Below are 15,138 nucleotides of genomic sequence, written 5' to 3'. Positions count from 1 at the left end.
ATATTTCTTCTCAGCATAGAGTGGTGGCATTGTGGGAGATTCAGAAGAGCGGTTATTCTCTGCTAAGTATTAATTTCTGTTAAACTGAGACAGACTTATTTATCCCCAGCAATGGAAATCACCCAAGAAAATTTGTCCTTCAGTAAACAGAATGAGAAATAGTCCTCAGTTTTCAGATGACACTTTTAAGCATCTCAGTTGAGTGCACCCATCACAAATCCTAAACATTTAATAGTCATGTTTCACATTATTACTTTTCCTGTGTCTACAGGACATTTTAAAAAATGCTCAAAGAGTAAAAGTATAACGTGTATGAAAGGTTCACTTTGTCAGTAACTAAGTAGAGGCCACTAAGAAGTAGCTAACTCCACTTCGCTTACCTATGGAGTAAATCACTGTTCCCGCCTAATCCTTATGCTCTTCTGACCCCCTGAGGTTTATATCATGATCTTAGTATCTTTACACAAGCAGGATACAGTGCAATTGTCTTTGCAGTACTGCTATGAGAAGAGGCTATATATCTGTCCTTTAAGCCCCTACACACACACACACACACACACACACACACACACCTGTATGTCACCTCCTCATGGATGTCTACCATTGATCTCATGAATCAGGCTTGTTAGGGGACCTCGGAGCCCTATCCTCATATCTTTGGTTACTTACTGTGATAATTAATATTGTCAATTTGAAAATATCTAAAATCCCATAGGAGACAAATCCTTGGGTATATTTGTGAGGGGTTAATTAACATGGAAAGATCTACTGTAACTGTAAGTGGACCTATTCTCTAGGCTACATTCCTGGACTAAATAAAAATGGCTCAGAGGTTAAGAGCACTGGCTGCTCTTCCAGAGGTCCTGAGTTCAATTACCAGCAATCACATGTTGGCTCACAACCATCTGTAATGAAAGCTGGTGCCCATTCAGACACAAAACTGTATATATAATAAATAAATCTTTAGAAAAAAAAGGGAGAAAGCCTGCTGAGCATCATCATTCATCTCTACTTGCTAACAGTGTATTATGCTATATGAGCTGCTGCCTCAAGTCCCTGCTGTGATGGATTCCCCCGCCCCCCCCCCCGAATTGCAAGTACAAACAAATCCTTTTTTCCTTAAATTGCTTAGGCCAGTTCTTCTGTCACAGCCACAAGACAAATAACTAAGACATGTAGTGAGCCCACGCTGCCTCAGGAAGAGTTATGAGGGACTCAGTGCCAGTGTTGAACAGTGTCTGACCCAGTGTTGCTGAATCTCCCAGGGTGTGTAGTCATGAGCTGACACTGATCCATATGATACTGCCAAGGAGATGCAGGTGTTCTGGGCATGCATCAAGGGGAAAAGAGGCCAGTGTTTACTATCTAGACTTATCAAAAAGACCTGCCTAAGCCAAATACTAAAAGATGGATAGATGATGAAGATGAGGAAGACAGAAAAATACTACATTAAGAAGAAAAACATTCTCACGGACTAATTTGGAGAATTATGTAGAGTTTACTACTTATCACGGATTCATCCTATATGTTGTACATTAATTTGCTTAATCCTTGCTATCCTAGTACATAAATCCCATATTTCTCATATTTAGGTAAAAAAAAAACTAGGAATATGGACATAACTGCTGGTGATCTGCTATAAATAAGAAGCAGAGTCAAGATTTGAACGACTCATGTAGCTTCACACCAGTGACCACACTCTCTTTCACCATGCCCAACTCGCATATAAACCTTTATAAGTATACATAGAGCAGCTTTCCAAAAGTGTTAAAAGCCCCAGCTCAAATCCCATCTCCAACCCTTGCTACCTCTGTGAATCGACAAGTTTCTTAACTAATTTGTCCTTCAACGTTTCACCTCGAAAGCAGGAAGTTGTTCTATGTTGTTTCTGGTAGTTACAGTTTGGATATAAAATGCTGTGCCCTGGTGTATATGTTTGAAAACTTGGTGAGTAGCCAGTGGAACTGTTTGGAGGGGATGCAGAACCTTTAAGAAGTATAGCCTAAATAAATAGATGTTCGCTGCTAGAGGCAGACCTTGAGAGCTACAGCTTGTTACTCCCAGTCCTCCCCCCTTACCATTTAAGAAGCCATTGAAAGATCCTGCAGCCACGGACTGATCCAATCCAGGCACCATACCTTCCCTACTATAATGTATTGCGGTTAAATAAGGATCAGGATAAATAAGCCAAATAAATGTTTATTCAGGGAGAAATAACTTACAACCTAGATAGATGAACACCAGCAAGATCCACCAGATGCTCTCCTGTCCCAGTCCCACCAGCAAGAGAGTGTTCCCCGGTTCTTCCTCAGACCTCCTTGCACAGGTCACTTCCGCCCATGGCTCCACCCCCCAATGGGCGTGGTCAGTGCCACAGAAGGAGACAAAGTAACTATCTCACTACAATAATGGACTGTGTCCCCTAATCTGTAAGCCAAAATAAACTTGTTCTCCTTTAAATTGTTTCTGCCAGGTATTCTGTGACACTGACAAGACAAGCATCCCATCAATTGCTGAGTAATGTGATTTTGCTGTATGAAAAATCATCTGCCTGTATCACAGTCAGTGGGCTAGAGTCAGTAATAATGAAAACGGAGAAATAGCTATGGGCACTGCAGTGGTAAAGCAGACATTTGTACAGCTGTGCAGAGTCTGTAGAAATCCCAGTCGTGGGCAGGAACACAACCAAATTTGGGGTTTTCTTTTGGGTATGTTGGTATGATCCAACATCCTGTCACTGAGGGAGGCCAGTCCCTGCTTGCAAACAGCCTAGCTTAAACACATTACACGTGCTTACCAGCTCCCATTTTGGTCCTTCTCTGACCCCGGAAATTTCCAGTCCCTTGGCTCTGTTACCAGATGCAAAGAGCTCTCACAATCATGGGCTTCACATGAGTTTAGGCTGAGTTCTTCTTAACACACACACACACATTAAAGCTGTCCAGAGGTTCAACTCCTCTGGATATGAGTGGTCAGTTTTGTCAAGAAACTTTGAAAGAAGCAGCCTCTGCCTTCATATTGGTGAACTCTTTGTTTCCGATCATTAGAGACACAGCCAAAGGTTGTGATGGGCTTAAATTGGGACCTGCTTTTTTATAATCACCCGTTTTGATCATTATATGACCCCTAGTCACTCATGTCATGACCAAGACCATAACTTCAAGTGATGAAAGTCTTCTCAGTAGCACTAGTAAAAGTGAATCCATTGCTGGTAAGAACCTCACATTGTCTTGTGATCACTACAGCTACAAGTCGCTCCTCACAGAGAATTACTATGTGTATAACCCATAACTTATCATTGCTAAGAGTGTCCCATGAACCTAGTCTAAATTTCCAAATTCTCCTCTGTGAGATGAGTACTCTGGAAAAGGGACACAAACACTAAGTCAGTTCCAAGCGGTATTGCCTCCAGCACTGGGGCTCTCCTACCAGAGTAATGTTGGTACCATTCAAATTTCCTACACCTGCTTTGTCTTCTTTTGAATATTTGAATTGTGGTAAAAGTTAATGCTTTTAAGAATAGAGAGAGAGAGAGAAAGTGTGTGTGTGTGTGTGTGTGTGTGTGTGTGTAGAGAGAGAGAGAGAGATCATTTTAAAATGCTAACATTTTAGTTAACATGCAAAATAATGGGTCTGATCATGCCATCAAGACTCACTCTCATCCTCCTCCTGCTTCCTCTCTTCAATACTCCTGTCTCACTCTCTCTCTTCTGTCTTCTTTTCCTCCCCTGACTCAATCTTCCTAGTCCCACGTGCTTTCCTGTCCTCTCCTTCTCTTTCTCCTACTTCTCTCTCCATTGGCTGCCCCCTTCACTTCCCATGTGCTCCTGGGGGACTTGTCCCTTCCCCCTTCTGTGAGGGACTTTATATGAATCTCTTAGAGTCCCCCTTGTATCCTAGTTCCTCTGGTGGTGTGAATTGTAGGCTGGTGAACCTTTGCTCTAGGTCTAAAATCCATTTTAAAAATAATAATAAAATAATAAGGGGTGGGAGACATGGCTCAGTGAGTCAGGGCACGCATGAGAACCTACGTTCATATCCCAGGACCCACATAAAATGCTGAGTGTAGCTACAAACATGTCTGTAATTCCATTGCTGTAGTAGGCAGAGACAGGAAAAGAAGTAGACTTTACTGCCTGCCAGACACCAGCCAACCTGAACTCCAAGTTCAGTAAGTGACCTTGTCTCAAAGGATACGCCAAGATGAGTCTTCCACTGACCTCAGGCCATGCACAAGTGTACATACCCACACATACAAACTCACACCACACACACACACCACCACCACCACCACATACAAGTAATATTAGTCATGCAATCTCTGCCTTTTCTATTTTATATCCAGATAATGTTCTACAATGTGGAGAATTTTGTCAAGAAAACATTTTGGTAACCACTCTCTCAAAGGCTCTTTGCAAATATCCAATAGTGTTAGGACACTGTAAACTCAAATTTGATTGTTTTCTTTTGGAAGGTGGATGGCAGTTAAAGCATTAGGCTACTAACTGTTCCTTACAAATAGCTTGATAGTTTTATAACACTGGTGTTTAAATTAATTAAATATTATGTCTGGTGAGGAGTATTCTTAGGGCTTTCTTGGTTGATTGTTTTATTTTGAGATCAATTGAGCATATTATAATTAGTCCAATAAATCAGCCTCCCTGAATTTAAAAAAAAAAATGGGATGGTTTTAAGTAAAAAGAGATAAAAGTCAAATTACTTTTCTAAGGTTTCTACTTAAGTGATTCAATAAATAAAGGCCCATAAAATGTGCTGTTGACAAGACAGTACTGCACCAAACAGCCAAGTGCACCATGGGGGCAGCAGCGCCTGGGCATTAAGCTCAAAACCAAACCTAATTTCTTTAAGTGTATAATAAATCTCGTCTTGTTGAGCACTTTAGTTCCAAGTGGTTTTTTTTTTTTTTACTAGTTATTGATCATGTAGATAGATGGCAGATCTGTTTGCCCCAGATGGAGTTTTGTATCGCCTAAGTTCAATGTTTGATGTATTTATCCCCACCACCACCACAGTCTTCAGGGTTACTCGATCTTATCATTTTTTTCATCATTTAATGCCCATAAAGACATACGGGAAGGAACAATTTAATGGAGACGAATTGGAGGCAGAAGAATGTCTATTTCAGCAAAGCTACTGAATAGTAGTGAGGAGACTGTAAGGATGGGTAATAGATGCAAACACCATGTCGAAAGACAAGGTGGCAGATAAGTCGTGTGATGCTCATCCTTCTACGATGCATGAGACCAATGAAGGGGAGAGCCCTATTGAACGTTTTTATCCTGGTCATTTGGTCCACACCTACTTAGATCCCAATATTTATCCCTTAATATTCTAGGTACTTGATTTAAACATATATTATTCTTACGCCCAACTACACTATGGGGAGGGAATATAAGAACAGTAGAAAATTACTAGATATAGGAAGAATCATTTTGAAACAGCTTTATTGAAGTTCAGTCTTAAACTCTCTGTCTCAGTAGGGTGTTTTTGTATATTCACAGTTGTAAGGCAATTAATAAAATCAACATTAAAACATTTTTGTCACTCTGAACAAAATGTTGAGCCTGTTACATGGGCACACCTCTTCTCCCCACTGACCCTAAGGAACCACGCTTTTACGTTCTCTCTTTATGTGCCCACTGTTGACATAAGTGGGATCATGTGGTTTGTAGCCCATGTAATACTGGCCTCTTTCAGTTAATGTCTTCAAAGTTTACTTGAATTGCAGCCTGTAACTGTATCTCATTACTTAACTTGTTGTTGAATGGTCCTGTGGTAGAATGCCAGTTGTCTCTGCATTCTGACTGCTAATAGTGAGTGCCCCTACAACATCCAAGCATGAGTTCTCATGTAGATATATGTAGTCATTACTGTTGTTAGGGTTAGGGTTAAGGTTAGGGTTAGGGTTAGGGGTTAGGGGTTAGGGTTAGAATTTGAAGTAGAGTTAGAGACAGGTCCCTCTCCCATTGTTAGTAATGCCACAAGTGGACCAAGTTATACAACTGTCACACCTGTGTGGAGGGCCTAGGTCAGTTGCATGAGGGCTCCTTAGCTGTCAGTCCAGGATCATGAGTTCCTATGAGCCCAGATGAGTTGTTGTTTCTGTTGGTTCCCTTATAATAGTCTTGACTGTCTGCCCCCCCTCCGGTTTGCATAATCCTTCCTCCCTCTCTTCAACAGGATTCCCAGAGCTTGGCCCTGTGCTTGTCTGTGGATCTCTGAATCTGCTTCCATCAGTTACAGGATGAAAGCTCTCTTGTGACAATTGGGGTAGTCATCAACCTGATTTCAGGTTTCCTGATACAGGCTACATATACAGGAGTCTTGGCTGGAGTCATATTTGAAACCTTCTTAAAGATGCCTATGCACTGTGTATTCTCTTAAGACAGCTCTGCTCATTTGTATCTCCTTGGCTATTTTCTCATTCCATCTCAGTTCTAACTTACTGACACATAGTTGGTTGCTTGTAGTATATTCCTTTGTAATTGTTATTCGTTCAGGGTGGATCATAACATTCCACTCCTGGCCTTAGTGCTTTGCGTCTCCTCCTTGAGCATCATTGTAATTTTCACTAAAATTATACTCTGCTAATCTTTTCAATAATGCTTTATTTTGTTGATTTGCTCCATTTTTTCTGGTTCATAAATTTCCATGATGATCCATTACTTCCCTCTTTCTGATTGGTTACATTGCTCTTCTTTCTCTGGTGCCTGTAAAGGAAAACTTAGCCACTAATTTGGGAGGTGGGGAGTGAGAAGAATGGAGGGAGGGTCAGGATGCATTTTATAAGAATCTATCTTCAACTTAAAAAAGAAAATTTTAATATAGTTCTTCTTAGCTAAAATTTTTTCTTCGTGCTATGTTGACAGCCTGCCATAACTTTAGTATGCTATATCTTCATTTTCATCTGTTTAAATTGTTTTATTTCCCTTTTGTGATTTCTTCCTTGGCCTATTTGTGATAAGAGATGTCATTCTATAAATATGTTTCTCTTATTGGTTAATGAATAAAGCACTGTTGGCCAATAGGGAAGTAAGATAGATGGGACTAGGAGAGGTGGAGGATTCTGGGAAATGTAGGACGGAGTCATGATATGAAGAGAGGATGCATGAATCAGGTGCTCTCTGTTAATTTAAGACCATGTAGAAACACTTATATTAGTAATAATGGGTTAAAAATTTAGACAGAGCTAGCCAATAAGAAACACTAGTAAATAGCCAACAGTTTCGTAATTAATGCAGCGTCTCTGTGTGTTATTTAGGGCTGACAAAGCTCTGGGACCAGGTTGGGGGTAAAGTGCTTGAAACATATGTGCCATTTAAAAATGCTGCTTTCTCTTTTGTCACCGTTTTTAGTTTGCTTACTAGTTATTTTATGGCATGTGCATCTCTACATAGTCTGTCATTCACTGTAATGCCATCCTGCGGTGCATGGCTACTTCACATCCATCATCCAGTGTCAGTTAAGAAGGTGAAGAGATAGTTTGTGTGTGATTGCTATGTTGTAAGTGGCACAATCATAAGCATCATTCACACAGCAAGGAATTTGTGTGTGTGTGTGTGTGTGTGTGTGTGTGAGTGTGTGTCTGTGCTTCATTGACTAATGGCTGAAAAGGTCCTGTTTTAGAGGAATGGGAGTTGGCTCAACAACTAAGAGCATTTGTTGCTCTCACAGAGGACCTGAGTCCAGTTTCCAACACCCACATTGGCAGCTCACAAGCATCTGTTAACTCCAGTTCTAGGGAATCCAGCGCCCTTTTCTGATCTCAGGGAGCACCAGACATGCATGTGGTACACAAACATTTATTCAAGGAGAACACTCACATGCAAAATAACACAATATGCAAATCTTAAAAATAAATAAACCCACTTTTTAAATGTCCCGTTTTAGCGTGTATATTATTTTATATATTATGTGTAACTGTTTTTATAAGTTTTCTGGCAATGAAAATTAAAATGTCTAAAACAGAGGCACTCTCCAAATCACACAAATGGAATATGCTCAAATTACCAGTTATTTCCTTTACAGCCCTGTCTGTCCTGTTTTCTTGATAGATGACTTCTGTGCCCTCCTGAAACTCAGAATCATGCATATACAGCTGTGTTCTCTGGAATATGGTTATGGGGCATACGCTGTTTCTCCACTGCCAAGCCTAAGAGTCAGCAGCTTCAAGAAGCCAGAGAGCCCTTGAGAAACTGAATTTTATGTCTTCATTGATTTGTCTATAACTTTAAATATCCCCAGCTAGTGACTCTCCAATTGATCAGTTGAGTTAAGCTATCCCCACTTAACACTGTGTGGTTAAACCTTACACTGTAGTTTAAGGAGAAGAGTCGCCCCAAGTCAACATGGAGAGCTTCAGATATGATAGAAGTCCTGGGATGAACTGTGGGAATATTTTCTTAAAGATTTATCACCTTTCTGTGTGAGCTTTGGAACTGTAGTTACAGGTATTGTGGGTCACCAGTCATGGATGCTGGGATCCTAACTCTATGATTCTCGTGATTAAACAGCAAGCGTTCTTCACCAATAAGCCATCTCCCACACCCTTTCTTCATGGGAATATTTTTTTTTAAAGATACTTTGGTGGATCTATCATGCCTTATAAAAACTCAAATTCAAGGAGCCAGATTTCTAGTAGAAACACAAGTTGTGTAGGAACCACAGCCAAGAACCTGGATGCACACGAAGACCCTGGAATCTGCCTACATCACAGAGGACTCCCATCCTGCTGGCTGCCTCTCATCCAAGCCCAGCCAAATTGCAAGGGGGAGTTAGGGGGGAGGAAGCTTCTCTTTTGTGAAGTGGGAAGGAAAAGCAGCAACCTTCAAAGCCTCTGGCAGAAACAGTTACATTATGCAGATAGTGCTCAGCAAAGGGAATGAACCCATCCTGTTCTCCACGGATCTTTTCATAGAACTGCCTTCTGAAAGTCTTTACAGACGTACAGAATCTTCCCAGGGCGTGTTTGAAGTCAGGAGATAGAGGGTCCCATTATCCTCATCTCTCACTAAGGCACACCTTTCTGTTTTCCAATAAGGTTCTTCAGATATGTATTGATGAAAGCCAAATTGTTCATAGATAAAACAGACCTAGCCAATATATTATATCCTCTGGGATAAAATGTGATATTAAGAGAAGGGAGATTTTTTTTAGCTTCTCTAAGGAAATATAGATGTTTGATGTCAGATCAGTGTCTCTTCTTAGCATGTACAGTAGATATTGTTTCGCAGTGTGATTTGTCGTGAGTAATATGGTAAATTTATCCCAGATACATTCAGGTTTGCTAGTCCACTGTAATTAAATCTTACACTCCAGAACCTCCTACATTGAGCATTTCCTTTCCTCTGGGCTCTTGTGAGTCCAGTATCAGAAACAAAATTAAGAAATCACAATGCTCTTTCCCAAGCCATCATGGGATAAAAACCTGTCTCTCCACATAGATCTTCAACATCAGTGTCTCCCTCTGAGGTGCCCCCCTCCAAGGTGTTCCCCTCCAAGATGTCCCACTCCAAGGTGTCTCCCTCTAAGGTGTTCCCCTGTAAAGGAAAGCATGCTGCAAAGAGGGAAGCGGAAAGTCACATCAGCTTGACATTGTGAACCAGAGCGAAGCCCACAGGTAAATTTAATTTCCCTGCAGGGGAATTAATGCTGCTTCATGCATTTGTCTGCAGGTCATAGATCTGTACTGGGGAGTTGGTGAAGATGAATGGGACAGCCCCGAGCTGCAGAAGACTCGAATGAAGCTGCTGGAAGAATGCTTGAAAACTTCTGCAGGTCCATGCTTTGTTGTGGGTATAAAAACACTAACGTTTTTCAATAAGTCATAAGAGTGTGAAAAAAAAAATGTGCTGATCTGTGGGGGTTGGTTAGGGGTTTGGGGTTTTTTGGTTTTGGTTTTTAAAGCACCAATAGACTTTTAAAGTATTTGTTTTAAAGAATATCAACTGTCTCCTTACCCACACATGTGGGGTGGGGGGAAATCTCCAGCTTTTCACAAGACGTTACAAATTAATGGTGAGCATGTTGAGATGTTCATGGATGTGATGACTTGGCACTGATCAGTTTTCCAGCTTGAAGTCAGCAATAGAATGACTCTCTCGGGCCTGCGCTAGTTAACACAGCTTTGCTCATCCAGCGCTGTATGTATGACTGATTTCATCACAGTACCTTTTTTCCACTCAAAATATTAAAAATGTCTGGCATTTCTTTAAGCATGATATCTGAAATATTTGTAAAGGAAACCAAATATACCAGCCAACCCCAGTAGGAAACGGTGCTTCTTGATGTTGTACCTAACAGTGAGTTTTCCAGCCGGATGATGTTCACTATAAGCACCAAACGTGTCCACTGACTTCACTACTAGCTACGTGTGCTGTTGTGAGGATGGCACCCTCTTCTCTGTAAGCACAGTGGCAGTGATGTAAGGTGACAGTTGTGTAGCAGGTGGTTGTGCAAAATCACTTCCATGCCTGGTTAAGAGAGCCGTGTCTTGAATTCAAACCATGTCCCTCACATCCATGGGAGGTAAACACTAGATACGCTGAGGATTGACCGTCATGATTGACAGCATGGAAACAAGAAGGCAGATATGGTGCTGGAGAAGTATCTGAGAGCTTACACATTGAGACAACCGTGAGGAAAAAGAGAGAGCCGATTGGAATGGATGAGATTCTTGAAATCTCAAAGTATATCCCCACCCCCACCCCAGTCAGTGACACACTCCTCCAGCTAGGCCACACCTCCTACCTAATCCATCCCAAACTGTTCCGACAACCAGGGACTTAGCATTCAAACGTATGAGCCTGAGGGACCATTCTCACTCAAACCACCGTGGGTACCATATATGTATACAAGAGATGTTTAAATATTAGTTTGTCTATACATTCTTACTCAACTCCACATAATAGGTCCTGGAGCAATGCTTTCACACCTGGCTCACTGGTGGAAAACTTCTTACCAAGGGTAATAAATCCGTCAAGATCTTCCTGTGCAACAGGCTCCTCTTTGTGTTGGGCCCATGCCAGGGAAAAGCATGTGGTGGTGTCATTTTGGGTTCCAGCTTCTCTCAATTCGACCTTTACAATAAGCTAAGGTGGTATATCTCCTCGCCCACTTGGAGCTTGCATTCTCCTGTGGATAGAAGCGGAAAGGAGCAAGTAAAATAAGTAGATAAGTCAGATGGTGGTGAGCACAATGGAGGAGAGGGAGGGTAAGCAAAGGGAGAGATCTGCTACGTTTAATGATAGGTGACCGTTAAAGGAAAACGGCATGGGTAATGGGGTAGGAAAGACCCTGGAAGATATTCTAGGTCAAAGCTCTCAAAGAGGTGGGTGCCCAAGCATGTCCTCGGCGTGTTCATGAAACAGCAGGCAGCCCACTGTGCCTGGAGGAATGGGAACACAGGAGGATGGCGTAGCAGTGAGGCCTTTGGAACTTATTTTTAAAAGTGTTGTACATCATTATGGTCAATGTAATTGGGGAGTGACAGTTTTGAAAAGAGAATTTTATTAAATGTCATAAATATTCTGCTTTCACTCTGGGTGACAAAGGAGGTCAGCGAAGTGTGTTGAAGAATGGAAAGAAACGATCCCACTGGCATCTCATGAACCGTCTTGCTGTGGGCCCAGGGTGGGCCTGGGGCATGCAGGCCTTAGAGAGTGTTGCAGTAATACAAAGGAGAAATATACCTGGTTTAGGGGTTTGCAGAATGGTTGTATGAAAACAGCGACCTACGTCTGGGGAAAATGTATCACCGGCTGCACCGTTGCTGTGGTTCGAATAAGAAATGGCCCCAAAGTCTCATTTGGTCCCAGGTTGGTAGTGCTGTTTGGGGGTGGAGGAAATAGATCAGTGAGAACAAGCTTTGAGGATTTGTAGCCTTAGCCTACTTCCCGTTCACTTTCTCTGCTTCCGTGTGTGGCTAAGATGTAGGGCCGCAGCGGCTTCCTTCTCCCATTCCCGTGCCTACTCCTTGCTGCCATGGCACCCCGCCATGAGCGAAATAAACTCCCTCTTCTGTAAGTTGTTCTTGGCCGTGGTATTTTTCACAACGATAGCAAAGTACCTGATATGATGCTGTCCTCAAAGTAAACAGTACAAGCCGCTAACTCAGGGGGGAGTGTAAGAAATCCAAACCCTGGAACATAGGTCAGATCAAATTCCTTCATTCAGAGAAAGCTGGATTTGAGAAGCCTGCTGTTTTATATGTATGTATGTATGTATGTATGTATGTATGTATGTACGTATGTATTCCTCTTGGCAATTCAGGGGCCATGTTCTCAACAGCTTTACCTCAATCCAGGCTAGGAAATTCAGAAGTCACAGACTTTCTCCTGCCTCATAACACTCTAGAATGTTGTGCCTAAGCTAAAACTACTTGCAGATATTAATTTCGACAAATCACTAGTGGGAGAGTGAATGATTTAAATACTGGAAGTTTAGCAGGTTCTGCTGGTAAAGGCTGACTGACAGGACATCATCAACTACATCCCCCTGGGTCTGAACCAATCATTTATCCCTCCTTCATTCCCCTGTTACGTATTTAAACTCCGATCAGCCTCGAGGAAACCATGCAGGCAGGTGGAGGATTATTTACCCTCATGATCCTAAATTGTACAAGACTGGCCTCGGTGTTTACAGGAGAGTACATCTTACAGCTTTTCCTGTTGTAACTATGGCAACTCCAGTGGTAACAACAGGCTGTGTCACTCATAAGCTACAGTTTCTTTGCTTCAAACTTCTTTGGATATCGCCACACGCCACACATCCTGGTGCCCCTGTGGGATGCGAAGCTTAACATGATAGCTCCCTGAATGCTTAGGAAAAATTCACCATTGTTGAATAAAGAGTGGTTTTATATCTTTACAGATACTAACTTACATGAAATACAAAAAAAAAAAAGAAAGAAAGAAAAGAAAAGAAAAAGAAAAAGAGAAAAGTATCCAGGGCCAAACAAAGCTTTCAATTGAAATAGCCAGGGAATGCAGAGACCCAGGGGATGGCGGACTAAAATAGTGAACGGGCTTGACTCTTCACATTTTATGTCCCATTGATATGTGGGCTATGCTGCTAATAGTGGATAGTTATTTTTACACATTTTTATTGCAAAGGGAACAAGAGGCCAGACTTGGGGGACTGAAGACAGGTCTGGTCCTGTCCTTAGCAGTGAATTCAGAAGGACACAGTAGAGAGCGTACAATGGCACCGAATGGGACAGCATTTGCTTAAGGAGGAAAGGGGGAAGCAGCTCCCCCACCGAAAGCTCCACCATTACATTATCTCTCTCCGTAAAGATGGGATGGTAATAACAGAAAAAGTCAACTTCAAAGTTTTATTGTGATGTTTAACCCGATAATACTTAAGGCCTGAATTCTTTGTAAAGTATAAAGCTTCACAGTGTCTATTATCAAACTGCGGTTTGGACATTTTTCTCTTTAAAGACGTTACTGATAAATGGTACTTAGGCTTTATTCCCAGGCTGATTGTGTAGCTCCCAAGGTCCATGCTTAATCCTTGCACCATAAAAGCAAATAGGTGAAAGAAAAATTACATAGAATAAAAGCAAGAATGGCGATGAGATTATATCTTTTTAAAAGTTTCTGCCCAGCAAAAGAAAATAATAGAGAAAAGAGACTATGTACAGAGTAGCAGAAAAATGTTTCCCTGCTATAAATCTAATACAGGATTATTGGTCAGAACTTGATTTTTAAAATCAAGATAATCCAGAAAAAAATGTTAAATGCTCTCAGTAGATACTTCTTGAAATAAAAGTTCACATGGCTCATAAGTATATGAAAATGCTCAATACCATTAGCCCCTAACCAGTAAAAATCCAGTCTACAGTGAAATTTCATGTTATCTCAATTAAAATGCCTACTATCAAAAGTAAATAAACAAAATCACAAATGCTAGCTTCAGCATGGAGAGGAAGGAACCTTAAACATTGTTGTTGAGAGAGTAAATTAGTCCAGCTACTATGGAAAATGGCAAGGGAGCTGCTCACTTACAGGCAGCAGTGTGGAGGATTCTGAAAGAGAGAGCGTTTTTAGTACCTAGCCATTCTTTGATAAACGTCTACCTGAAGTGCATTTCACACATAAAAATACATACTTTGCTGAGCGATGGTGCCACGCACCTTTAGTCCCAGCACTCGGGAGGCGGATCTCTGTGAGTTAGAGGCCAGCCTGGTCTACAGAGTGAGTGCCAGGACAGATTCCAAAGCTACACAGAGAAACCCTGTCTTGAAAAACAGGGGGTGGAAATGCACACTTAATTAAAGGTCAGTAAGATGACCCAGTTGGCAAAGCTTTTACTGCATGAGCCTGACTCCTCGTAGCTATCTGCTGGCCTCCATATATGCATCATACAGTGTGAGTTCCCATACACATATATCATGTACATGGACACACAATGGGCTATATTATTCAGTCAAAAAAAAAAAAAGGAAGCTTGACAGTTACAACAAGATGAGTAAACCCGTTGGACATTATGTTAAGTAAAATAAGAAAAACTGCAGAAAAACAAACCTCACTTGTTTCCTTTCATATGAACAAATTTTAAAAATACAAGAAAAACTTGGAAAGGAAGAGTATTTGAAAGTATAAAGTGTTTACTGCTGTCCTTGAAGGGGAAAAAACAGAAGAATGGCATAAAAGAATAGATGAATGTGGTCATCTCACCACTAATGCATGTATGTAAATATCAAAGCAGTTTTCACCAACTTGTACTTTATGTATGTAAATTACTATTGTAAAATACGGCTCATCGGGTGGTGGCAAGATTTCTCAACAGGTAAAGGCAACCGAAGCTTGATCCCCAGAAGTCACATGGTGGAAGGAAGCAGCTGACTCCAGGAATTGCTCTCTGTCTTAGCTAGAGTTTTCTATTGCTGTGAAGAGACACCATGGCCATGGCAGCTATTATACAGACAAACATTTCATTGGAGATGGCTTACGGTTAGTTTAAGAGGTTTAGTCCATCATCCCCATGGCAGGAAACATGATGGTGACACACACCACCCCCCCCCCCCCACCCAACCCCCCCCACCCCCCCTGAACTAGCCACCCCCCCCCCCCCCCCCCCCCCCCCCCCCCCCCCCCCCCCCCGGCCCCCCCC

General features: G+C 41.7%; 1 protein-coding gene across 1 annotated transcript in view; it reads left to right on the top strand.

Annotated features, from left to right (window-relative positions):
- The window catches only part of Nwd2 (NACHT and WD repeat domain containing 2), a 129,485-nt gene that overhangs the window by 59,785 nt on the left and 54,562 nt on the right, over positions 1–15,138 (top strand). The window contains exon 3 of the mRNA XM_051174019.1: positions 9,696–9,812. Coding sequence (XP_051029976.1) covers positions 9,696–9,812 — 117 coding nt within the window. The remainder of the gene's footprint in view (positions 1–9,695; positions 9,813–15,138) is intronic.

This window comes from Phodopus roborovskii, unplaced genomic scaffold, assembly GCF_943737965.1.
Source record: "Phodopus roborovskii unplaced genomic scaffold, PHOROB, whole genome shotgun sequence".
NCBI classification, from domain to species: Eukaryota; Metazoa; Chordata; class Mammalia; order Rodentia; family Cricetidae; genus Phodopus; species Phodopus roborovskii.
The sequence above is the reverse complement of the archived record's forward strand: the minus strand, read 5'-3'. Positions and strand labels throughout refer to the sequence as shown.